This window comes from Catharus ustulatus, chromosome 1 (assembly GCF_009819885.2).
Source record: "Catharus ustulatus isolate bCatUst1 chromosome 1, bCatUst1.pri.v2, whole genome shotgun sequence".
NCBI classification, from domain to species: domain Eukaryota; kingdom Metazoa; phylum Chordata; class Aves; order Passeriformes; family Turdidae; genus Catharus; species Catharus ustulatus.
The window spans coordinates 96,909,222-96,935,607 of NC_046221.1; the positions used below are offsets into that span (position 1 = coordinate 96,909,222).

Sequence of the window (26,386 nt, forward strand, 5' to 3'; positions counted from 1 at the left end):
AATAATGCAGCGTAGGATGTTGGGAGCATCTGAAAGTACAGACATTTCTAATGTGTCTCAGGTATTTGTTGAGTTCTATTTTCATAATGAAACAGATAAAGAAGTACAGTAATTTCACGAATACAAGCCGCACTGTTTTGACCAAAATTTTGCTCCCATACTGGGAATGCAGCTAATATTCAGGTGAGGCCAATATGTGAATAATTTTCTGACATTTTCAACCCTGGGAGTTCAAACCAAGTCAGTGCAAACTGCAAAGTCGAGCTCCTGCCAGTAAAACCCTGCATTTACGCGGTTGTTACAAATTGGTTACTTTGTTGTGCAGCAGGTGGAGCTGCTCTGTGCAGGCAGCACAGGGGGTGGGGAAGGCGGGGCAGCTCTCTCCTGCTGGCCCCACAGCTCGCGGGAAGGTGGGGCAGCTCCCTCCTGCTGGCCCCAAGGCTGGGGGGAAGCAGGGGCAGCTCTCTCCTGCTGGCCCCACGGCTCGGGGGAAGCAGGGACTCTCTCCTGCTTAGCCCTGCAGCTCGGGGGGAAGGCGGGGCAGCACTCTCCTGCTTAGCTCTGCAGCTCGGGGGAAGCAGGGGCTCTCTCCTGCTTGGCCCTGCGGCTCGGGGTGCTCCATCCCCGGCTCCCATGGCCACCGCAGGGCTCTGTGTCCCCCCTGCCACCGAGTGGCAGTACCGAGCTGGGCCACCCAGCCCTGTCGGCAGCCCCGAGCCCTCATGGCCCGAGCTGAGCCAGTAAACCCCGCCCTGCTGCGATTCTGTTACTATTTGGCAACTTTGTTGCACGCGGGTCCTCGCTGCGAACACAGAGCGGCTTATACTCGGGTGCGGCTTGTGTATGGACAAAGAACAAAATGTTTGCCAACACCTGGCGATGCGGCTTATACTCAGTGCGGCTTGTATTCGTGAATTTACTGTACTTCTCTGTGAGCCATTGAAGGAAATATGTACTGCAGAAGGTACATTTTTAGCAGTAATAATAAGGGTCATGTTTTATGAAAAACTGTGTAAGTGTAACCACTAATGGAGCAGCTGGTGCACAAAAAGTGTGTTCCAGAGGGTTGCAGAACTAGGAACATGTGTGAAATTCCTTGGGTGCATCAGTCATTGGTAAACTCCTGCAGCAAAGAAGCAGGAGCTGAGCTAAGTACTGCAGGGTGCTACTGATGTGGTTAATCTTACAGAAACAACACCTTTCACAGTTGAAACTTAATGTATTAGAATCTATTATATAGCAGGTTGGAGAAATGACTGAAAACTAAGAGATGCAGCACATCATAAGATATTCTTGCTTCCTCTGTTTCTCCTCTCCTTTAGGACTATACTTAAGAGTATCACATCATCTGGTAACAATAGGGAATCAGGGCGGGGAGAGAAAGAGGGAGGATTCCTGTTCTCCTTTCCCTAATATATGATTCTAGACCCAAATATCAGTAGTAGATGATACTTTGCTTACTTCAATGTTTTCATGTAATGTGGAGGAAAATATGGTTCCATGTCAATGGATTGCTATTTAAACATTTTTTTTCACACAAATCAGTAATGAATGGTCAGTTTCCTAAATGCTCTAGTAACACCTGCACTCCTAGATAATATTCACCAAAGTTTTCTGGCACTGAAAGAAATAAATAGATGGAAATTTAATGACCTATTCAGATTGCAGGATCCACAAGTGTAAATTCAAACATGTCTGCAGAGCTTTAGCAGAAATGTTATTTAAAGAAAGAGAACATAATCAAAACAAAATTAATGTATTTCTCCTAACTCCCAGTCTAGTATAGCTTCTTCTTGCCAAAACAGAGTTCGCTTCTATGGACAATGGGACTGATCCCTGTGCTTCTACGTCTCTTTCTTGTTTAAAGGAGGAAAGATTAATTTTACAGGCAATTAATGTTACAGTTTGATTTTAGGCTTTTTAATGTTAAATAGGCATTATCCTTCAGACCAATTCAAAACATATAACGAATGGCATGGAATTTTTTTAAAACTCATAAATAGATAGAAGTTATTTTGAGGGAGACTATTAAATTCCATTGAATTCAAATGTGAAACCCATAATGGTGGTACATGTATACTCTCCTTCCTAAGAGGGATAAAACAAAACAGTTTATATGCTTATGAAGGTACCAAACATTTTTTCATACCAGATTGTTGTTAGGTCTTTCGGGGATATAGAAGTCTGATTCCAGATTTTCTTTGAATTCCAGACACAATCCATAAGGTTAAGAAGAGAAGGACAGCAACACTAAAGAGAATTAGGACATATGGTCAAAGAGATCCATATAAAGTCCATACAAAAAGACATGATTTTTACCACTTGAAGCTGCAAACAAGTGTCCCAAAGACACAGATTGAAACTGATTCTTTAATTTGTAGAATAAAGCACTTCAAGTAATTCTCGCGCGGAATTCTTACCTGGAAGGTTTTTTTTTCTGGTTTCTATACTGAATTAAGGACTTCCTCTCAGACAGCACTGATAGACTGTATACATTATTTTAGATTTTCTAGTCAGGGATAAAATTGGCATTACTTTCTTAAACCAAACAGCTTGTATTAATGTGATTCTGGAGGATTCTGCAGAAAAAGAGAATGTAAAGTCAATGAAATGAAACGATGCCACCATGTTGTGGTTTTTTTAAAACTACATTTCTGTAAGAATAAGTGCAACCCCCAAAAGGCTGCTTAAGACAATCTGCGAAGATTCAGCGCAAGGCCTATTCAGAATCCCATTGGGAATAATACAAAATAATGTGCAGAACTTATTTAGAAAGGACTTGATATGAGACATACAAGAAACTATTTTGATTTAAGAAGTTTCAGGAAAAGAGACTGCAAGGAAGAAATCTCAGAACATAAAGTCTGTCAAAGAGAAAGAGCAATTAACAAAGGCATTAAAGGTTTCAAAAAGAGATGTACAAGAGCCAGAGAAAAATCTCTTTTCTAGAAAGACTTTTCACAGGTAACTGCAGTACAGCTTCAGCCAACAATTGAAATCTCAGTGGAGGAAGTATGTGAATCAAACTGAGACACTCAAGTACAGTAAATTATCACCACCATATGGTGTCCTTCTGAGGATTCTGAAGTAAATAAAGTGTGAAATAACAGTCATACACCATTGCAGGAAATGTTGCTGCAAGGTTTTCTTCATTATTAAAAAACGTATTTATATGTTACTGTATTTTCTTTAATCTTGGAGTACCAAGGGATCATCCCCAAATTCCAAAATAAAGTCTGATCATCTAGTAGTCCTAGAAAACAGGATAAAAACTCTAATAGCAACAGCTTGCTTTACCTGACTAACTTTGATTAAAAAGTGAACTTAATTCACTTAGCACGTGCGAATTGATTACATTAACTGGAATGCGTTAACTGAGCTATTAACTACCTTGTTTATCTAAATTTTTGCTTTCCAAACAAAAATGTGGTTATGAAATCAATCAATTTTTAACTTGTTTGTTTTTTTTTAACAGAGGTGGTTGCTCTCCAAAGCCTTTAGCAGAGGATAGTCATGTCTCTCATGATGATTTTGGAAAAATCATTGATGTAAAAGATGATAGTGCCATTATCAGTTTTTAGGGGAAAGAGGTAGGAGGCAGAGAGATTAGAAGGAGAAATTGTAGTTTAGTCTGTAACTTTCTTCTCCCCAGGTGATATGAACTACTGTAGCTTGCCTTATGCCAGAGAGTGTCATTTAAACATCCATTATTTTTTCTGTGGCAGACTTTTAGCAACATTCTGTTGCAATCACTGAAGCAGCCTTGAACTTCAGCTTGCTGCTGCATATAAGAGACAGGGTCAACTCTGTGTGCTTCCTAGAAATCACTGTTGGCTATTGTGTCAAGTACAGGGCAGCTTTTCAAAATACATTTAAGTAGTTGAAATAGTATGCCTTGTCTTTTGTTAATTTTGAATTTTCAAGCTTTACTTTTAGGTTTATCCTTTCTACCTGAGCTCATGGGTAATCTAAATGCAACTAAATTTTAGATACCATTAATTTTGAGTGTGATCCACTCTATATGCATTTTATGCATTTCTGACATTTTCCAGGATCATCTCTTTTTTTTAGACATTTCTTTAGGAAGCATTTCCTACAAAGTTTCCTACAACAATTACAACCATACAGCTCCTGCTAGACTGCTGCTTCCTCCTACAGGTGAAGCATGTAATCACCTTGTCAGAGGTTTACTGCACTAAAAAATAGATTTCCCAAACAACAACAACAACAAAAAAAATACTAGCTATCTTTGGCCGTTTGAGACTTCTTGCAGCATCAAATGACAAAAAAATTGAACTTCAAGTATTCTTACCAGAATGCTTAGCTTACTCTACGAAGTCATGTGCTACATAAATCTGAATGTAGTAACTCCTAAGTTAGCAGAATGTGGGCATCAGTTGGGATTTGCAGATGGAATTTACAGAAGTCCTTTCTGTAAATTTAAGCATGGTTGGTATTTGAGGATGATCTTTTCCCCCTAAGTTATGTAGCCTTTCAGCTAGCCTGTGAGATAGTATGTCTGGATTTTTGAAATCTAGAGTGCTTCAAGAAAATCCAAGGGGAAGGATGTTGTTCCCATTGTGAAGGCTGCCATAACTAAGATTGTGAATTTCAGCCTTCTTGTGACCTTGCAAGCAGGGAGATCAGAGATTTTCCTGATATGTTGACAGCATCTTAGTTGTTCAAGGTTTCATTACTCCTCAGTTTCTCCATTACAGGTGGGTGAGTGCAGACTCTTGATGCCAACAGTTATAGCCAGATTCACAGTCCTTCTTTGGATCTGCATCGCTAATGATTTTCTGCATTCCATAGAGAGAAAAAATGTAAAAAAAAAAATTTTAAATAGTGCTTCACAAATATTTGTGAAACTATTTTGGTATTCTGCATTATAAATAAATATAAATTATGAATAAAGCTAATATGGTGTCTTCACAGAGAGACAATGCTGAAGCATTTTGACAGAGCAATCAGATCAGCAGTACTTGCATGTAGAGAAGGTGGCCATTTGGGTTTTTAAACCCATTGTTTCCTCAGATAATAATCCTGGTGATCACAGGAATGATATTAGTGACCATCTGAGACAACAAAAAATTAATAAGTGAGCAATTGTTTCCACTTCAAAGGCTCTAAAAAATTATTTTTGAAAACAAAACAGTAGTAGGAAATTTCAATACATAAAACTCAGAAATGCAATAGTACTTTAGTCTCATGTATCTTCATTTTATCTTCTGACTTTAGTTTCATAATGGATTGAAGTTACAGTACTTAGTACAATATGCTACAGAATCTCAGTCTTAAGGAAACGGAAAAGGATGGCTCAGTTTAATACACGTGTGCAAGTTAAAAAAGTCCTTTGAATGTAAATGAAAGACAGTAGAGAGAAAGAGAATATTTTTTTCTAAAATCTCTTCATTGCTTGTCTCTGCTGAGAAATATCACTCCAGTTAGTATCCAATTTAGTTCTCTAATGTAGTAGAACCTCTCTGAGTCAGAAAAGATAGAAGGTAACTTCTCATGTATTTTTCCACAAAGAAGGAACTGAAGGGCTGAAACATGGTTCATATGGTAAAATTTTCTTGTATATTTATAACAGCATTATCATTGTAATATGATGACCTTGGATCCTTGAAATGGTGTCTGTTTTCTGCTTTTCATCTAAAAGAAGAAATAGAGACTTAAAAATTGCAGTTTTTTTTTTTTTTACAGAGTTGATCTAAACAAGGATGCTTGGAGCAGTGGAAAATAAGTTAACTAAAAGCTTTATTGAACTGTTCACAAATTTTAAACAAACCTATCCCTGTACTCCTAAAATGCCTAAAGCCCAAATACCCCAGTGTGTTGCCAGGAGGGCAAGTATTCCCTTAGTTCAGCACCAAACAGAATTAAATCTGAACTTGATGTTGCTGACCTTTCCACATTTAGGAGGTCTGAGGAATATGAATTGCTATTTTGGAGGACTTCTGAAATAATGTAATAATTCCTTGTGATCTCTATCCTCACAGGTTCTATAATCTTCCTTTCATCAAAATGTCATCCAGTTTTTATATTAGGTAAATGTTTCTTCCTTTTTTAGTTTCCCACTGAGGCTTGTATTCATAGCTTTCAGTTGATAACAAGACTTACTCCTGGATACAGAGGTTTTCATAAGTGCTGGCATAGCCCGCTGAGTCTGATGCAATTAAACCATTAGTGAGGAGCTGAGTGCATGGCAAAACTTCAAACTTGGTCCAGGTTTTCTGAATGGAAAAAATTCCAATACACAAGGATTTTGAAGTTTTTCGCAAACCCATAGTTTGGACAAACTTACTCTACCAGCCAAGAAGTGGAATAAGACCCTGTGTCTTCAACCTCAGCAATGGGGTGGACAGATTGAGAAGGGATGCAGGAAGGCAGCTCACTCCTCTGATCTTGCCCTGAGAACCTTTTATTATGGTAAGGGATCTTTGAGACTTTTAGGTTTCAGTGGATGGCAGTGCTACTGAAACGCCATTTTGAGACAGGCTTAGATTTTGAGACCTGGAATTCAGCTAGAGTTCACCTGTCAGTATCTCAGAGACCTCTGAGCTCCATTTATAGTTGATGGAGAAAGGAGAGAGGTTCTTCCAGGGTGTAATTAATCTCACCTGTTTTAGACATCTATTTATTGATGAGATGACTCATTCCTTAGAAATGCTCATTTATTTAACTTTGGCAATATGCGTGTAACACACTTCCTAGTTAGTGTTGGAATAAAAAATATTTTATCCATCATGGATTTAGAGACTTCAAATGTATAAATGGTAGGATACTTTCATTCTGTGTGCTCAAGGAGGATTTTACATAAAGGTGCTTCCTTATGTAATTTTAATACTATAATTTTAGCAGTGATAACATTTTCTTAAGCAATATTTAATTATCCTTCATGCTTGTTTGAATTATCCCTCTCAAGTAATTCTGTTCAGAATTATTTTAGTAAATGGGCTCTTCCTGAGTGTAATCAATGTGTTTGAAATGTGTATGTATGTAAGAATTATTAACTACTATACATTGCCCACCTTGAATAATATAGTCAGATCTTGAGTGCCTAATTTTTGGTTCTGTAGTTGAACAGTTTTTGCTGTGTGTAGACTAATACAGAAGTGGGTTTGAGGATGGTGGTTAGTGTGTCCTTCAAAAGAAATTAATTATCTTTTTCTAAGTTGTGATTCATTCTTTATTTCTATGGTACCACAAGACTTTCCCTCTTGTTCTATTCTTATTTCCTAGGTTAGACTAAATTCACCAACATAAAGCAGCCTTACTATGTATTCTAGGGAGTTTAAATTTATTTAAATTTTTAAAAAATTATTTAAGTATTTTTTTCTCTAGACTTACATTTAAACCCTGTGAAATTTACTTTCCCAGTAAAAGATGCAGGTGTATTCTATATTTTTCATTTGATGCTCTGATTGCACTCAACACATAATAATATAGGGCACCTCCACTTGTCTGCCTCCACATTCCCTCCAAATAAAATATTGACTATTTCAGCACTCCCAGTTACTTGAATACTTGCACCAACTTCAGTAGTCCTATTGCATTGCCTTGCTGTAATAAACAAGCATTTTTAAATTCTCACTTATTTACTTGCACTTCTGGCATCGGTTTATAAATTATTGAATAATCTATTCTCAATATGGTCCCTATTTACTTTCATAATACATGACATGAAAATTACTGTTGTATAATATTGCAACCTTCAGACCCTTTAATTTTATTTTACTTTCTCTACAAGTCATGTATGATAAACTTGTGGAAGGATGGTTGTCTTATTTCCCTGGAAGCCATCAGAAATCACTTTATCCTCAGTTTTGTAGATGGTATCACACATTGAAGGAATCAGGAGTATATTTTGTGTGTATTTTCTTTTTCATTTTTGTTCATCAGTGCTCCTTAACTCCTCATGTGAACTGACGTTATTTGTTATAGAATATATCATTACTTTCAATCCTTGCCTATTATCTCTGAGATCCTTTCTGGCTTGGCAATGCATTATGTATTTTTTTTCCTGTAAGGAATGTACCATGCCTTTCCTCTCTCTGCTGTACAACTCAGTTTTGTTTTAACTTGTCTTAGTGTCCAGTCTTAGTGAAGAGAGCTTGTTTTTTCAGACTGCTCAAATTCCTGCTGAACATTATGTGCATGTTTTTAACATGCCTGTAGATTAAGTGGAACTTAACCTTTTGATACTTTGTTATAGCACAGATCCCTGGGGTTTTTTCCTAACTAAATTTTTATTTCACTGTCATATGCTGGTTTCTTCAAACACCTCATAGCAACTGATCCACCTCTTGAAAAGATGGATTGATTTTTTAAATAAAAACATAAAATGTATTTTTTATCTCTATTGAAGAGAAATCACCTTCTAACTTTAACTGTTTGTAGGTAAGCCTAAAGCCCCCTGACTAACTTCTCCCCTACCAGAAGAACCCTACATGCCTATCAATTATTTTTGCACACAACTAGTAGATTTGACATCTGAGTTCCTGATTATGTTTTACTTCTGTGATCAAAAAACAAAAGAAAGGTAAAGAAATTCCTTTCTTCCTTTAGAAAATTTAGGAGGAAATTAGAGCCTTTTGTAAGTGATTTCATAGAAGTTTATTTTTAAGCAGGTATGATCTGTTTGATAGTCACACAGATATAGGTTTTATGTGAAACCACATTTACCATACTGCCATTCCAGGCAGAAAGGAGGATAATTAACATTTTTTACTGGAATGTGTAGTTACTATACAAATAAAACAAAAATATCATTAGCAGTGTTATTATTACTCTAGTCTGAAAGATTCAGTCTGAAACATGCGGGTGTTTCTTGTAGATGAGACTAATATCGATTGCATTCGTTTTCAGGTTAGACCCAGCTACTATTATTCTACTTCGATGAAAAAAGTGGTACAGTAATTTCATGATTATAAGCCGCACCAATTTTGACTAAAGTTTTGGTCCGAACCTGGAGTGCTACTTGTAATCCGGAGTGGCTAATTTGTGATAAAAAATTCTGAAATTTGCCAACCGGAAATGCGAGCCAGCAGCAGCCCCGAGCCAAGCTCACCCGGCCCCGGTGAGCAGCACTGGGCCGGGGGAAGCAAATGCGGAGGGGGCCAGGCGGGCAGCGCCAGGCCGGGGGAAGCAAACATGGCAGTGGCGGGACCGGTGCCGGGCCAGGGCCAGCCCACCCAGCGGGGGCAGGGCCAGCAGCGCCGGGTCCTGGGTCGGGGGGAGCAAACACAGAGCAGCAGTGGGACTGACAGCGCCGGGCCAGGGCCAGCCCGCCCGACGCCGGAGGTGCAGGCGGGGGCGAGTGAGCCCGTCGGCAGTGGCGACCGGCCCCGAGTGGCCCCGTGGAGCGGCCCGGCTGAGCTGGCTCACTTGGCCCCGTTGGCAGCTCCAAGCGGGCCGAGGCCACATGGCCCCGAACCAAGCCAGTAAACCCCGTGATCCCGCGATTCTTCTACTAATTGGCAACTTTGTGAAAGTTGCACACGGATCCTTGCTGCGAACGAAAGTGCAGCTAATAATCCAGTGTGGCTTATTTATGGACAAAAAACGAAATGTTGCCGACACCCAGACATATGGCTTATAATCAGTGTGGCTTGTAATCGTGAAGTTACTGTATTTTTTCTGTGAGGGCCAGTACTAAGGCAGTTTACAGTGAAAATCCTGTATTCCAGGGTTCCTTCTTCCCTTCTTGTCACAATGAAAACCATAAACATGGTACTTTAAAAAATATCTGACTTCTTTTTAACAGAAAAGGAAATCGATTGCAGTTCTGATTTCATTTCTCCTTTACACAATAAAACATATTTATTTGTTTAGTTTTCCTCTAAATGAAACTCTTTCCTACAAGCCAAAATAATATTTTACTATTACCTCTTGGTGTATTTTTGCTTCATCTTTTATTTTTTGTATTGTCTCTCTGCTTCAAATAAGGTTCTACCACCTGTTTCATTTTTGTAGTCCCAAATGATGTGAGTAATGTGTTCCATTGGAATGGAAATAGGGTTAATTATGTTTGCTTGTAACACATCATACATGGTGAGACCTCTATCTTTACTAATCCCAAAAATTGTAATCTGTCCTATGCAATTACTCACAATTTACATTTTGTCCATGTAATGAGGAAATTTTTTCTTATCATTCAAACACTTGTTTGAACACATATATTTATATGTCTGTACTGAAACTCCTATAGTATAACATTTTAAATTGCACTGTATATTCCAGAGAACAGGAAATCTTAGTAAAATATCTGACAGTGTAATCCATCTGGTCAGACCAGTTCTCATTTGTTAGGCATCTCTTATGATCAACATCTGGTGGGATTAGACTACCCTGAACGACAAGGATTTAGCTTGCTGTACTTACATGCAGCTTTAGTGAACCAAAAGGTCATCAGAAATATCTATTAAAAGCAAAGTAGTATGATTAATCTAAAAATTATTAAATTCATTTTGTAACTGGCAGCATTAGGATTAACTGTGTGAACTGTGCCTTTAAACGTATAATTTGAAACCTAGTTTGAAATGTTGGTCTGTGGAGACCCCTAAATCCAAACTAATATCGCTAGATTGACAGTCCATCAGGAATATCACCTTTCTTTACTACTTTTATCAGAAAAAAACAAATAACATTAACTTGCAAAAAATGAAATACAGTGGTCAAATGGATGCTAAGTATTTACTAAAGGTCACAAGGTGCTTGCAGTAATAACCTCACTGAAGTGAGCAGTCTCATCTCTCCTAAAATAAAATCACTATATGTGCAACTTTTGTATCCTTGTGAGGGACAGGGTCATTTATATATTTTACACAGAGAATCATCACACAGATTTCATGTAGGAAGTGAAAAACAACTAAAATTCACTGTCTGGGCTCTGAGAGCACCAAAAGCCCTTTCTGCCACTGTGTAGCCCCCCAGGGCTGCAACCCCACCCCACCCCCCAATCCATTCCCTGTCCCTGACCCCATTTCAGCTCGACTCAGTGCCATCAGTCCATGCCCTCATGATGCTGTGGGGTGCTGGTTTCTCATTCTCTTCATCACAGCTATGCCTGGCAGGGACCCTGTCAGCTTATCCCCAGTCCTGTCATTTTGGTGTGGATCTGCACAGCAATATGGGTTCTGTCTGACCCTAGTTATTTTTACCAAACCTTATCCTGTTCCAGACTTGAAAATTGACTTCCCAGCTTTACACTGGGCCTTATTACCATGAACTTGCATGGAGGTGTCACCTTATGGCTGAAACTGGCTGTTCTGTGCAAGCCTGTGCTGCTCCCCTTGCTGGGTTGCTGCTGATGAGGTCCCCCTGGGAGCTGTGCTATTGCTATTGCTCTTGCACCCCTCTTCCTTAGGGAGCTAGACCATGCTGCTCCTCAACATTTTCTTCCTTTCCTTAAAGCTACATGCATTCTTTCTGGTACAGACCACAAGTGTGTTGCAGTTTTATCTCCACAAGCCTCACCATTTTTTACAGCCCAGCTATTTATTCTAGCTACTCTCTCAATTTGCTAGACATTCAAGAAATTAAAAGGTCTTCCTTTGCAGTGCAACTTCTTTATTCCTCAAAATCCCTGTATTTCCGCTTTCACAGGTGCAGGGTGAGGGACTTTGTTGTTCACCTCTCAATATGAGAGCTATGAGGTAGGCAAGTGTTGCTACCATCCATTTCACAAGAAAAAATGTACAACCTAACTTGGTAGCAAACTTTAAAACCTTTATTTCAGTCATTGGAGTTGAATCAAAGAGCAGCTCTGGCAGAATGAGAGAGAAAAACCATTTCTCTTGCATCCCATCCCCTCTTTTGCCTAAAGCAGAAGGGCCATCCTTTTCTTCCTGCAAAAGCACATAGCTTACAAATCCTTCATTTTTTGAAAGTTGCTCTTGAGTAAACATATTTGCAGCCCAGTAATTTTTGCAGCTGACCGCACAGATTAAATATGTAGTATGGTCAAACACTGATTTTATCTAGTTTTGCAGGCAAAAGAACAGTGCCAAAATGTCTTTCACAGGGGTTTATGAAAATTTTCAGGTTTATTGATGATCAGGGCTGGTACTTCCTGTTTTGGGAAAATGAAATATTACTATCTTTAAAGTATGTAAAGTTGATATAAACAGATATAGAGCTACAGCTTTCTTTAAATTGTTAACAAGGGTCTAAAACCGCCCGTAATTACACTGCTTTTGTGTTATAGTCGGTGCAAAATTTCCTTAGCATCTGTGCTAAGGAAAAAAAAACTTAATGCAGTTTTGTTGCCACTTTCTACAGCATTTTCTGAAAGTTGAAATTATCCTATTTACACAACAAAAAAACAGAAACTCAGTAGTTTATGGTTCTCTTTACTTGGAGTTGTTGGGATGAAACGGTTGCTGCTGAGCTCTGAAACTGCTTGTACTAAAACTGCTGGCGATAAGCTTCCCAGGACTGCAAGCATCTGCTAAAACAAAACATGCAGCATTTGGTGTTCTCAGCTTCACAAATTTCATCCAAAATAGGAATGTTTGCATCTGGATTGGCAGCTCTAGAAGTGGAGGTGACTGACTTTCGACCTGAATCCAAATCAGAGGATTCTGTTCTTACATTCATCTGAAAGAAGTGAAGAACCTCTGTAGAAAGAAGACCACAAGCTTCCATTCTGTGATATATTTAGAGTACTTATAAAGGAAGAAAGGAACCTGAGGTTGGTGTGGAAAAAGTATGGAAATAGGAAGTAAAAATTGGAAAATATAGTAAAAATGCTCCCAGACTAGGGACACAAGATGATACATCAGACACATGTCAGAGCATTGAGAGGGAAACATCTTTTAGAAAAACCTTGTAAATTCTTACAAAGATGCTAATATCTTGTTGGGATAATGGGAAAGAATCACCTTTCTTTTGGCAAAATCTCCACAACAGACGCATCTGGAAAACAGCAAATACCTGCTTGCAGCAGCAAAGAGAAAAGGTTTTCAGCTTCTTTGGCACAAAATCTAGTAAGTTGTGTCTTTTGGGAGATTAATCAGTAGATAAATGAAAAGTCTAGGAGCTCTGAAAGCCACAGATACTTTGCTTCTAGCAGATGAGTCAGGGGAGATGTCAGAGAAATTTCTCAGTGGCTGAATTTAAATAAGCACTGCTCAAAAAAACCCCCAAACATACTCAATTTAATTCCTCAAGTTCTAAAGGGATGGAATCCTAACAAGTCAGTAGACTGTCTGAGGTATAATTTTTATAATCATCAGCCTTGTGCCCACCACTGAAGTCTATCCATAAGTATTAACATTATTTAATGTGTGTTTTTTTTTGTCATTATTCTTATGTTAATAATGGTCTAATTTGACGAGACAGTATTGGGCAAATCAGCTGTTTTCTGCTCAGTTTAGCTGAGTAATGTTAATCTAGTCTTTCATTGATTTAAAGGCTGACTAGAATTGTTCAGAAAATATCAGAAAGGCAAATATGAAACTGAAAAATTCTTGTCATACAGAAGAATGTAGGACAGTATTGGGTAGAAGAATATGACAAGTTGTATTCCTTTGGAAAATACATCGATACTAAGTAAGAAAAATGCTATTTTTGTCAGTAGCAAATGATAGTTCTAGTGTTCTCTTACACTAGGTAGAAGGATTTTGGACATTGGCTAAACTATGATCAAGAGAGGTTTGTTTTCTTCTGTTATCACTGATGGTTTGTTTCAAGAAAAATATTTTCTTTCTATCGAGAAAGACCTCTGTTGCAAGGAGCAGTTAATGGCATCGCTGGAGCTAAAATAACAATAATTCAGTTTTACTGATATAAAAGCAGAAAAAGAAGTCACTACTGATCACTTTTTGTGAACATGTTTTCACAGAATGAGTTTAAAGAACTCACAGAAGGATAAAGGATGTAACTCAGATCTTGGCAGGCTGACCATTCTGACTTGCTTCTCTAAGATAAAACAATTTTTAATAAAAAAGTTACTTATATGTCCATTTTTTCTAATAATTGTAAAAGATTCTAAAGAAAAAAATGTGTCAATAATTTTAAGGCATGACTAAAGGGGATAAGATGACATAGAGGCCATGAAAGAAGTAATTGAGGCAGTTGGCGTAGTGATGATTGTCAGGAAATGACCCATACAGAGAGTCATCAGAAAGTATCTGCATATAACACATAGGCTTCTAAATTCTCCGATTTAATATCACATATCTTCCATCCTCTCTTTTCTGTGTTTGCATGTGGAATACCTGTTGTACACTGATTTGCTTCTCCTATTTCTGTTATTACAAACAAATTAAATAGACAATCACTGCAATTTATGTGATCTTAATTCTATTAACTTAAAATTGGTGTGCCACTCTCTTCATTTCAGTCAGTAATCATGTTGCAGACTAAAATTATTTTTGCTTATCTATTAGGAATAGTAATGTGAAACTGGCTTTGCAATCATGTGGCTGGAGGAAAACCAGCAGTGTTAAGACAGAAAACCTTGGAGTAGTTAAATGGGAAAAACCCTAAATCAGAAAACCAGATTGCTTTGTATGTTATCTGGCTATTTGTGCTATTAGGTAGCTCAAAGAGGACAGTCTTGCCACTATTGAATAGGTGAAAAAAATATTCTAGTACATGAATGTGCCTCCTTCAAGCCAATTATACCTCTTGCTGCACCATGGTGTGATGAGTGGTCTTAGAGAGGAGTAGGGCACAGTGGGGTTTATTAGGCTTAGTCCCTAAGTGATATAAGCTAAGCTCTGCTTATTCATGATAGGACCACCTGAAATAAGTACTTGAGAATGTCTGAGTTCCCTTGATGAGTCTTTTCCATTGATACTGTCTCATACATCACTTTGGCTACAACAAAGTTTCTGATCCCTACAGCGCTGGAAATGCAGAATTGGCCATCCCCATGACACAAAGTTGGAGTCCAGTTTGTGAGGCTGTGTGTGAACTTTTTTTTTGCCACAGTAAAGTCCTTTATGTGGTACAGCTATTGATAGAAGATGGTGGTCATAGAGGAGTAACACCTTGATCACATCTTGGGTGAAATGGAAAAAACTATGTGGGTGCATATATCATTGTCAAGATCATTGCTTGTCATTACAGATATAAATGCAGCCCATCTGCTTCCTTCTCACTGGCTCTTGGTTCACTCATTTGCCTTTTTCTGTCTTGTGACAGGTGAGGAATGATCTGACTGGTGTCCTTTATGGCGAAGACATCGAGATTTCAGATACTGAGAGTTTTTCCAATGATCCCTGCACAAGTGTAAAGAAACTTAAGGTATGTGTTGCTGTTTGATGAAAAAGAGAAAGTGGTGATTTATTTTTTTCCTTATGAAGAGGAGTAAGGAAACAAAATTTGTGTTACAACGATGTATTACTACATTACATTGCATAACAATATAAAAAATGGCAATTTGAGGGCTTAGTCCTTCTTAAGTTAATGTAGGTCGTCTATGTGTATAGTAAATATTTTTAATAGTTCCCAATAGTGATACTAAATAAAGGAAGTTGTTGCTGGCTTAATGTTTGCACTTAAAGCCCCAGTCATAGTGATATAAATGTGAAAACTCTTGAGGTTTGGAACCAGAACCCCTTTAAGGTGAATTATCATGTAGAAAGAATATTGAGCCTCTTTCCATTAACTCCATTACACATTTTAAATTGAATTATTTGCTAACATCATCTGCATGATTTCAAATGAATCACAAGGAAAAAAAGAAAGAAAAACAAATTTGGTAGGATAATAATTTCCCATCCATCTCTTATTATTCTGAGTTATTAGACTTCTACCATTTCATAAAATTAAAACTATATTTTAGCATTACCATGCAGTGAAACCAGCAATAAACTAGACACAGGAGATATGACTCTGAAATTGCACAGGAACATGAAAAAAATGATTGAACAGCAGGAGAAAACACTTTTAAGTAGTGAAGATCAACTTGTTTCTGGCATCAAGTACGTATGGCACACAATGAAAGCCACAATCCTGAAAACACTTAAATATGTGTAAAACAGGTTACAAAAAAACTTAAATGATGTTTAAAAAAAATGAAATTAAAGCAAGAGTATTGACCTGTTTAATGCTAGGTCACTACTGAAGCTGAAAAGGTTCAGGAGCATGATAAACAAAGTGTGCTTTATTATTTCCACCACCTAGAGATTCAAGACTGAATGTTTAAGGTATTAATAGGTAAAGATTACGTTTGTGGAAAGCCATTTGTGTTTTCCCAGTCTAAGCCAGTTTGCATTTCCTGTCTGGAAACCCGTCTGAGTTGAAGAGATGTTAGGTTACAGTAAAGTCCATATTTTTGGCTAGCATTGGTGTAATAACAAGAAAAAAAATGCATATTAGGCATGGATCTTTAGGCTGGAAGTCAGAAGAAGCAATGTGATTCTTGCTTTCCTCTGCGTCAACAACACACTGGGTTGCTTTGCAGGGAACACCAGAAGACTGAACTAACAGTATACTTGTTATCTCTTGATTTCTTTTTCAAAACAAATTTAAATAACAAATAAGTAATTATCCAGAAAATTGCTCTTTCTTTACAGAAATATAAGGTTACTTGCTGTTAGGTACATGTTAGACACAGAATTTAGCTAAACAATTCTAAAAATGTTCTTCTTTTCTTCAACATGTAAACCTCATATAGGTAAACTGATATATGCTTACCTGAAATACCTCTTATTTTCACAAACACATTTAAATTAATGAAATTGATGAATATGGAATGGGAAGCAGAAAAATCTGGTATGATTTGCATATATATATTTTATATTCCTCTCAGTAACACCTTAGTTTCTCCTGCATTGACTGCACAGTTAAAAGATAAATTTAAGCTTAAGGATATCTTTAAATCCCATTTTTGTGTTCAGAGAAAGGGATGCATTTGTACATCCATGTAAATGCTTGAAAATTCTAAGCATTCACAGACAAGTTGTAAGAGCAATAGCACTTCTGCTTCCAACTTTTTCATATCTTACATGTGGACAAAAGAATTGCCATCATGTTATGATGATGGAAGTTGATGTCCTCTAGTTCACCTTCACCATCAGCAATTCCATAGCTAAGGTCAGAGGCTTATCTATAGTCCTTCAAGTGGACATCCAAGCATTTAGAAGGCAGAACATGTGTCTACCTCCGTTGTCAAAGTTACCCAGGTTTTTGTAGATTTATTGATAACCTCTTGACTGTCAGATACATGGTGGAGAATAAGACAGAGTATCTGAGCTATTCAATTTAGGTGTCTCATAAAGAGCCTGCCAAGACATTGACTTTTCCTGGCAGATGAGATATTGTAGCAATCCTTCTCTGGAAAGCTATATAATACAACATTGTGGTGTTATTCATTAGAAATGAGACAGATTAAAATCTGATCAAAGAAGAGAAGCTCTGAAGGCTGGAAAAAATAGCTGCCTATTCCAGCATAATATGCATCACTCAAGAACTCTGAAAAGGCTAAAGAGTGTCTCGTGTTTGAGGCTGTTAGAAACGGCAGTGAAGGAGACAAGTTGTTCTTCCTCCCTCAGTAGAGCATCTCAGATATGTTGATCCTCACTTTCTTCAGGGTTTATATTACTCAGCTCCTGGTGATTCCAAAGATGTTTTATATTTAGTAGCCAAAAATATCCTCACCTATGTGAAAGAAAGAAGGGAGAAAAAGAGTAATTATTTTAGAGGCTGTGCTATAGTCTTATTTTATAAAACATGTTTTTATGCAGGGTTTGCCACAACTGTGGGTAAATGAAATGTAACTGTTCTTCATTTTCTTGTTTGAACTTAAGTCCATATGGGAACATATGTATTTCTTACTGAGGGGCAAAGCTTAAATGCTGATATTGCTACTGTAATTTCTGGGAAGAGTAAATATGACAGCTCACCATCTGGCAAACAGTCTAAACATTGGTCTTTTTATGTAAGTGCAGTTTTGGGAGTTGCCTTCCCCCTGGGATGTTTTTAATCATCTTGTAGATCACCTGCCTAGTTCCATGAATTAAAACCCCTTCTGTCAAATAAGTTTTAACTCCATGCAGCAATTTACAGCTCTCTGAAAAAGAGACTTGACACTTGCTGGGATCCAGTGGGTGATTTCTTTGATCTTTATGAGGAAGTTCCACCTTATTAACTCACATCATTCTGCAAGGAGTAGTATAGGAGTAGTACATCCTTGCAAGGAAATCATGCTGGTTAACTGTATGAATGAAGGGGTAAAAAAGTTATGCCCAGTAAGCATCTGTTGTATCTCTCTGCATGTGGATTGTCTGCATGTCTGTAATGTGGATTTTTACCCATGAGCGCTGACATGGACCCAGCTCTGATACGGATAAAACCTCTGCAAAGGACTTGAGCTAAATGCAGTTGCTTGAATTTGAAACTTCAGTGTCTCTTATGTGGGATGGAACCAAGCCCGGCATCCAATGAATCTAGGCTTACTTGCAATCTTGAATTCTTCAAGAACAAGTTTGTGAAAAATATGGAAGGGGATACAGAAAGTGGAGCTCAGGACGAAGAGGCTGACTGAGAAGTGTGTCACTTTACAGAGGAAGACTGTGTGCATGAAAGAGGAAGAGCTGTTGTATAGACTTTCCTTAATTAGCTCCTAAATTACATGTGTTCTGACACACAGTTCCTTGGTTACATGGGTGCTAAATCACATGATAATCAGGTGGAAGCAAAATCTTAAGGCATGAAACCACACACCACAGACACTATGACTTCAGTCTGAGTGTTGTCACACAGCCAGTGGGCAGCATTGCTGCATGTGTACTCTGGGACTATTATTTATGAAGCCACACAGTTTACATATTTTGTTTGTTGGTTGGTTTGTTTGTTTAATTGCTTCTCATCATGTTATAAAGTGGAAAGAAATTTCTTCAATTTTAAGTTTAATTATTAGGTACTGTGCCATTTGTTTTTTAATCAAACTCTTCTAATCTTTTTTCCAAATATTAAATCTGCATTTTTATGTTCAGAGCAGTCAAGTGACTCAGAGCTGAGGTTCCAAGAACAACTTTTTTTTTTATGCGAAAAAAGTAATAGTAGACAAGGTGATGGTTTTTGTGCATAATTCCTAAATCTGTTTATTGTCCTTACAAAAACTGTAATACTATTGCAGTAATTTGTGTAATTTGTTTGTTTAGTTTCATGTAACCTTGTTAGATTTGTTTATAAAGAATATAATCCACTTGAAAAAGATTTACATTACTTTATCATGTGGCTAAATATAAAAATGAAGGGAAGCAGGCTTACTGAAAATGCACAGGTTCTGAATGAGCAAAGCATATTACATTATTTCTGATTTAAACCATGCTGAGTGATATCGTTGTCATGCATTTAATTACAGAGGCATTCTAATATCTTACTGCACTGTCCATCATAATACTTTTTGCTGAACAGGAAATAAACAGTGAAATTATCTGAGCTAGAAATCTTTGACAAATTTATTTAATTAAAACTTAATATTTTTTTGCCACTAAAATAATATTGAATCATATGTTTGTTTTTTCCTTGGAGAGGGAAAGAGCTATTAGTAATTCTAAACAGGTCTTATATGAAAGAAATGAAAAATTTGATTTGCTCAAGCTTTTGCAGAGAACTCTGTCATTGTGTGAAAGAAAAGGTAATGTGAAGTCATAAAAGTGTGCTTTGTGGATATTAGAAGTAATATTTTATGTTAGGAAGAGGTTAGTCCTGTTCCTGGCGAAATGTTTTCCTGCGTATGCTCCTGAATTTAAGAAAGACTCTCTTAATGTTTCTAAGTATGAAAGTAAAATTGTCTTTGGACTTCAGTCATAGTTTCTTAAACTGCGATGATTTTTTTTAATGTGTGGAGGTGGAAGGGAGTAGAGAGGGAGTTGATAATGCTTTATAGTGAGGAGAAGATGTTGTATGAGTAAAACCTTTAAAAATTACACAGGCAGGCATAGTATCAAGGCATTTGATCTCACAAATCTCATTTCTTAATTTTACAGTTTTATTTCAGACAGTGATAAGTTTGTGTCTTCAACTTTTTCTAATATGCAAAATTGTGGAAGAAACATTCCAAGGAAGCAAAAGAATATTTGATATTTTAATGTTATTGAATACTAATATTTGACTGTAGTATCATTTTTACTCTCATTAGTACTATTGCCTAATAATTTTCTACACCTCAGTGTTTTTTTTTCCTTTTGCAGTACTTTAAGTTCTTGAAGTTAAAGAGGGTGAAATAGTTCCGTATTAATTCTGTCTGCAGCTGTAATCTGTGCTAACTCCCTGCATGATCTGAATGACCAAACGGTTTCTGGAACCTGAGACTGTGTTTAACTGCCACGTTTTTATTCAATCTGCAGGGTAATGATGTTCGGATAATCCTTGGCCAGTTTGATGAGGAGATGGCTGTGAAAGTCTTCTGCTGTGTAAGTAAATATATTTAATTGCATGTCAGACTAAAGAACATGCTGCATTTGAATAAAAAGCAACTTGAGCATAAACATTTCTTCATGGAGTTCAGCTCTGTGAAGGTTTATATCCTAAAGAGAGGTTACACATGCTTAGTTCCATTTCTCTTTCAGTAAAACACTTTGTACTTGACTTCAGTGGAATTTAGGCATAGACTGCATGGTTAACTTTTAATTTTGCCAAATCAAATTTGAGCATTGCTCTTCACATCAGATCCAAGAAAATACTTGCAGATAGACAGAGAAATGCAAGATTTGAGACTTGTCCAAGAGCTGTGTTCTGGTGATAAAGTCTGTGTGTATGGATTTTGCTTTTAAAGAATAAGAAATTTAAGCCAGTCCCTGTACATCCTAACTCAGCAACATTAATAATTTCTGCTACTGAAAATGTTATTAATTGTACAGTTGTCATTCCCATCTGACTGCTGTATCTTTTACATGTATTACATGAAAGCAAATATTAGCCCGTAAAAAATAAAGTTTTTAAAATATTAACAGTAAGACTAGCAAACATAAAATTCCCTATCCTCACCATTTATTTGTGCGAATGTTCTGCAAACTTATCCACTGTTTTATTGCCATTAAAAGTAGCAGGATTAAAATGTGGATCTATACAGTAATTTCACTATTATAAGCCGCATCATTTTGACTAAAATTTTGGTCCGAACCCTAAGTGCAGTTTATAATCAGGTGCGGCTTATAAATGGATAAAGAACGAATAGTTGCTGTTTTAGTTTGGAGGACAGGTGTCTGCTGAGAAAGGCAGGAGCTTCTCTTTGAAATGGAGAATGCAAACCCCCTCCCTCCAAATTATTATAATTTTGAAATCAAGGGGCTTTCAGACAAAAATATGGGAATTAGGAATAACAGTTCTTTTCTAGGGAAATTAAAATAGAAATACAGTACTACAAAGAAACAAACTCCAAACCCTGACAAAGTCAGAGTACAACCTGACACCCTGTCAGGCAGAGTGTTGGTAGCAGTCCCATTAAATGGTGGCTGCATCCTCCTGCAGTGACAGATGTGATTCAGTTGGAGCAGTGCTCCTGTAGAAGGTGCAGTTTCCCTCCGGAGGTCCAGTGGTGATGTGGAGAAATCCAGTTTCAGTCACACGGTGGGACTCAATGGGCCATTAGCAGAAAATTACTCACTGGAGGAAGGATGGGTTGTGAAAAGAAAGAACAATGCCCTGCCTGGTTTCAGTGGATGGCCAATTGGCAGATAATATCTCCTGCGGAGATAAGGATCACTGCCCCCACTCTCAACAGATGGTGATAGAATAGATACCTTTTATCACACTCTGTATTGTAACCCAAGACAATTGCCGACACCTGGATGTGCGGCTTATAATCAGGTGTGGCTCATAATCGTGAAATTACTGTACTTGTATCGACCTGAAAAAAAAAATCCCAGAGAGAAAGATTTTAGTGGCCTAAGTATTGAATTATTAGTCTAAATAGTTAGATTAATCCAAGCACACAGCAAATATAATGGAAAAGCAATAATGGCAGCATCTAAATTTCCAAGGGTGTTTTTTAGTGCTCACTTAGTGAGACAATTACCTGTCCTTGGAAACAGAGGAAAGGCGGAAGTTCAAAATCTGAGCGATACATGTGCCTGAGATGCAATTTGGCTCTTACTCAGCAGCTGTCCCAGTTGGTGGCAAAATTTGGAAAGGGGATTGTATAGTATATTTGGAAGGAAAAAAATCTGTTCTCATCCAAAAGGAAATTGAAAATGTTATTCTATTTTTCATTCTTCTCATCTCTGATAGGTCTTTGTATACAGATCTTTTTGTACTGCCATTTAAATTGGATTGACAGAGATAATCTCCTATTTTTTTTTTCATTCCTGGAAGAAGGAATGGTATTTCTGCAGCCCAGATCCTTCTCAGATCTCGTGGGGTTGGGCTGCATTTCTCCAGCAGAGGGGTCCTGGTCAGAATTATCTTTCAGTCCAACATTAGCAAGAGATTGACCTCATTTCTCATTGCCCTTAACTTCTAGTTGCATTTCTCTAGAATTTTTTTTCCAAATCCATGTGCCTGTGAAGAAATCCTAGAATTCCTTGGAGGAACAGGCTGTCCTTTAGTCTGCATTGCTGCTGTCTGAAGGGTTCCAAGGACAGGATGTCTCGGTCACACAAGCGCCATCCGCAGATTTCTGTGTCTACGGTTTGGTGTGAACATGGGAAATGTGTGTAACTCTGAGTGGTTCAAAGAGTGATGGCTACTTCTAAAGTACATTAGTGTCAAAAATAATAAGGTGGATTTTTCTGGAGCCTGGAGAGATCTGAAATATCATGTATTTGGGCTAGTTTAAAATGTATTTTTTGAGAGTTTCAGCAGGAGACTGAATGCAGAAGAGGGCAGTTCAAAGTAGGTCATTTATATATTAATGCACTACAATATGTCAGAAAGCTTGTTATTACTCATAAAATATATTGTTGACTCATGCACTCCTACAGATATATGTCTAAAAGCACAATAATTTAGACATGCCAAGTTTTTTAGCTCCTCTTTTCCAGGTGTATCTTCAGACAGGTTTCACTTGTGATTTTCTGGGTTTATTTTGTGGAGTTACTGACTTCAGTCAGGAAAATGTTTTGAGTTTGTTAAAGGAAGATGCTTTTCCCCTAGTTCAAGACCTTTTTTTATTTTTGATTGTGGTTATATCCTAAATATTATTTTGTAATGACTTAGGTAGGTGGCAAAACCTTTAAAATCTGCCTCACTTTTCTGCCTGGATTCAACGCCATATGCTGTGAGGTTTCCTCAGGACACCTATAGGAGTTTACATAAGATCATGTAAATCTTTAGATGATATATATCTTTAGGTTGTAAAAGACCTTTAAGATTATCAAGTCCAGCCATTAACCCAGCACTGTCAAGTCCACCACTAAGCCATGTCCCTGAGTGCCTCATCTGCACATATTTTGAATGCCTCCTGTGACTCAATCTCTTCCCTGATCCGTGATAATCGTTTCATTAAAGAAGTCTGTCCTGATATACAATCTAAACCACCTCTATTGCAACTTAAGATCATTTCCTCTTTTCCTATTCCTTATTATTTGGAAGAAGAGACCAAAACCCGTACCCACAGACACAAAAAAAAAAAAAAAGGACTAAAAGATAGTACAATTCAGTACCAAACTTTAAAAACAGGACAGAACTGGTTCAAGCCGAAGTGAATGTTGGCAGGTACTTCCTACAAGGATTTAAATAAGCTTAGCTGTTCATTTATCACCAGTGTCAAAAACAGTGAGCAATTTCAGTTCTTTGGGAAGTCTTAGCTTCATAATTAATTTTCACCTCAGTGGGATGAATGGGATGTTTTCTTAGAATAGAAATAAAGGCCTTTTGGTCAAAACTTAGCACTTCAACAATCAACAAATTGCCAATAATTTTTTACTACACATAAGAAATATCTCTTACATTAATCTCTTTGTTGCAAATAAGCATTTATTTATGGATTCAAACAAGAATGAAATTTTTGAAAAGAAAAAACAAAAAAATTCAGTTTAACAAGGGCAAAAATTGTCCATGACAGTTTCCTGGCTGCTTGACAGCAACTCGGGGCTTTGAATTCTGCATAGGGCATGGGAGAAAGATTAAGGAAAATGTATGACTACTTTATGCTGCTCTGGAGGTATAAGGCATGTAAAAAACCTTCTTGCTCTTGTCTGCCAAAAAATCTTACCCTTAGAAATTGGAACTTGTAAATATTGGTCCATGTGCACTCAAACAGTTCAAGAAAGATCCACGTGTTTCAAGTACTTGTATCTTTTAAGTATTAAAATCCCCTCCATTTAGCAGAATCAACTGGGAGAAAATGGCGGTTGAAAAGCATTATTTTTCAATAAGTCTTCTGGTACCCAAACACTGAAATGTCTGAATACTATCAGCTGTGCTGTCACTAGAAAAATGACTGCAAGGTCATGGTGCTCAGCCTCAGAGGAGCTGATTTTCTTCCTACTTTTGCCTTCCCCAGACTACCCTTCAAGCCCTGTCATTCCACCATATCTCAAAGGAAGAGCTGACAGCTCTTAAAGTGTTTGTTTTGTGTTTTGTTAAATTAGATCGTTACAGAAATGTGAAAGTATAACCAGTCTTTCAGACAACCATGTTGGGAATAATCTATTGTTTCTCGGATCAAATTTCCGGCTATTTTGAAATTTTCAATCTTCAGCCCATTTCCCAGGACATTCACAGATTATGCAGGAAACACTACAAATGCTTATGCAAACAGAAAATTTCCAGCAGCTCTAATTTCAGAATAGTTCACAGTCAATACTTTCTGGCAACACACAATTTGATACTTTAATCTCTATAGAGCAGGGGAAGCTACATAAGATTGTCCTTCTCTAAAAGCACTTTTCTGTGTCAGTTTGCATCCTCGTGATTTGAAAACTGACAGATAAAAAACACCGAGTCACTGAAAGGTCTTGAATGATCTAACTGTATAATGAAAAGTCTTTTAGAAGGAAATACTGCAGGATGGAATTGCTATTTTCCTCACAGGTGGCCCTGGCCCTGGTGTCTCCATAGCTGTGCAGTAGGGGAGGTGGGTAGGAGGACAGAAGCAGATATGTTTCTGGAAGGGCAGAGTTAACAAGCAAGACAAAGACAAACTGTTTATGTCGATTGTGGAATAAGTAATATATGAGATGCACACCAGGTTGCAGACAGGACTTTCAAGCAGCATTATATACAAAGGCATGAAATTTGATTTTGGCTGAACAAAAGCTTCTGCAACCAGGGGCCAAATAAATGTGCTTTGTGCACAATGCTGTTATGAACTGAGCTGGCATCATTATAATAGACTTCACAGATTTAAAGCCCATTTTTAATTTAGGAATTAACATATTTAGGAGGCTGTCCTGTTTAATATATTCTGCTATTGATCTTTACTTGTCTGATAGGCTTTTTGTATGATCTTTGAGATACTTTTCAAAACAGTTATTTCAAAATGTGTCCTGTTTGCATTCTTATAATTTCCTCCTTCTGTAATATTTTCTGTGAAAATGTTGCAGTTTTCCTGTTAAGAGCTCTAAGCTTACACCATGTACTTCTAAAAATTAGAATTTTTATCTTAGACCTTCTGTCTCAAGTATTGCTTATATTAGGAGCCAAACAAGCATGAAACCTGCAGTTTTGAAATGGAGGCTGACTGAAATGTCAAAAGAAAAATATCTAGTTGCAAGACAGTGAGAGAAATATCTGAGATAAAATTTGCTAATTTTATCCGACAACACTCTTCCCAACCAAAGAGAATATTTGAGAATAGATCAGCTTTTAGGTACAACAGCTTATGTCCCTGACTAAGGAAGTATTTCTGTTTCTTGTTATATATACCTATGCTAAATATTGAAAAGAGACAACTATAATCTGAATATATTTGATTGCAGTGAGCTCTATTCAGTATTCCAACAATACAGAATTTCATATGAAGACAATTCTTACTGAGAAAAAAAAATCATTAAGATTTTGCTTTATCAATTCACTATTCATTCATGCTTCTCAGCAGGAACTCCTAACCTAATGTTACTGAGGTCTGTTTTTTAGCAATCACCTAATTCATATTTGCCCCACGTGATCTGATGGTGCCTATGATCCAAGTTTTCTAGTTTACCTAGTCCTTAACTTAAGTGTGATAATAACTTAGTTTAAATGTGGTAACATGATGGTTCTATCACTCCTGTAAAGTTTTGTTATGAACTTACTGTGGAAAGTTGCTCCTTCTGTTTATGTTTCTCTTTCACTCCCTCTGCTCTAGAATACAGTTTCATTTTTCTGTTTTTTAAGAAATAATCCAATGAAAGAAAAACAGGGTTTAGTAAATTCTCATATCCTGAATTCTAAAGTCAGGAGTCTTCAAAAAAAGTCTTCATGATTAGCAAGTAATTGTTCTAAACTGTTCAAAATACTTGTGTACCCCAGTTGCACCATAAGTTCATTAATAATGAAA

General features: G+C 37.3%; 1 protein-coding gene across 1 annotated transcript in view; it reads left to right on the forward strand.

The window, feature by feature from the left end:
* GABBR2 (gamma-aminobutyric acid type B receptor subunit 2) overlaps positions 1-26,386 on the forward strand; it is a 476,329-nt gene that overhangs the window by 206,899 nt on the left and 243,044 nt on the right. The window contains exons 4-5 of the mRNA XM_033069711.2: positions 15,157-15,258; positions 20,313-20,378. Coding sequence (XP_032925602.1) covers positions 15,157-15,258; positions 20,313-20,378 — 168 coding nt within the window. The remainder of the gene's footprint in view (positions 1-15,156; positions 15,259-20,312; positions 20,379-26,386) is intronic.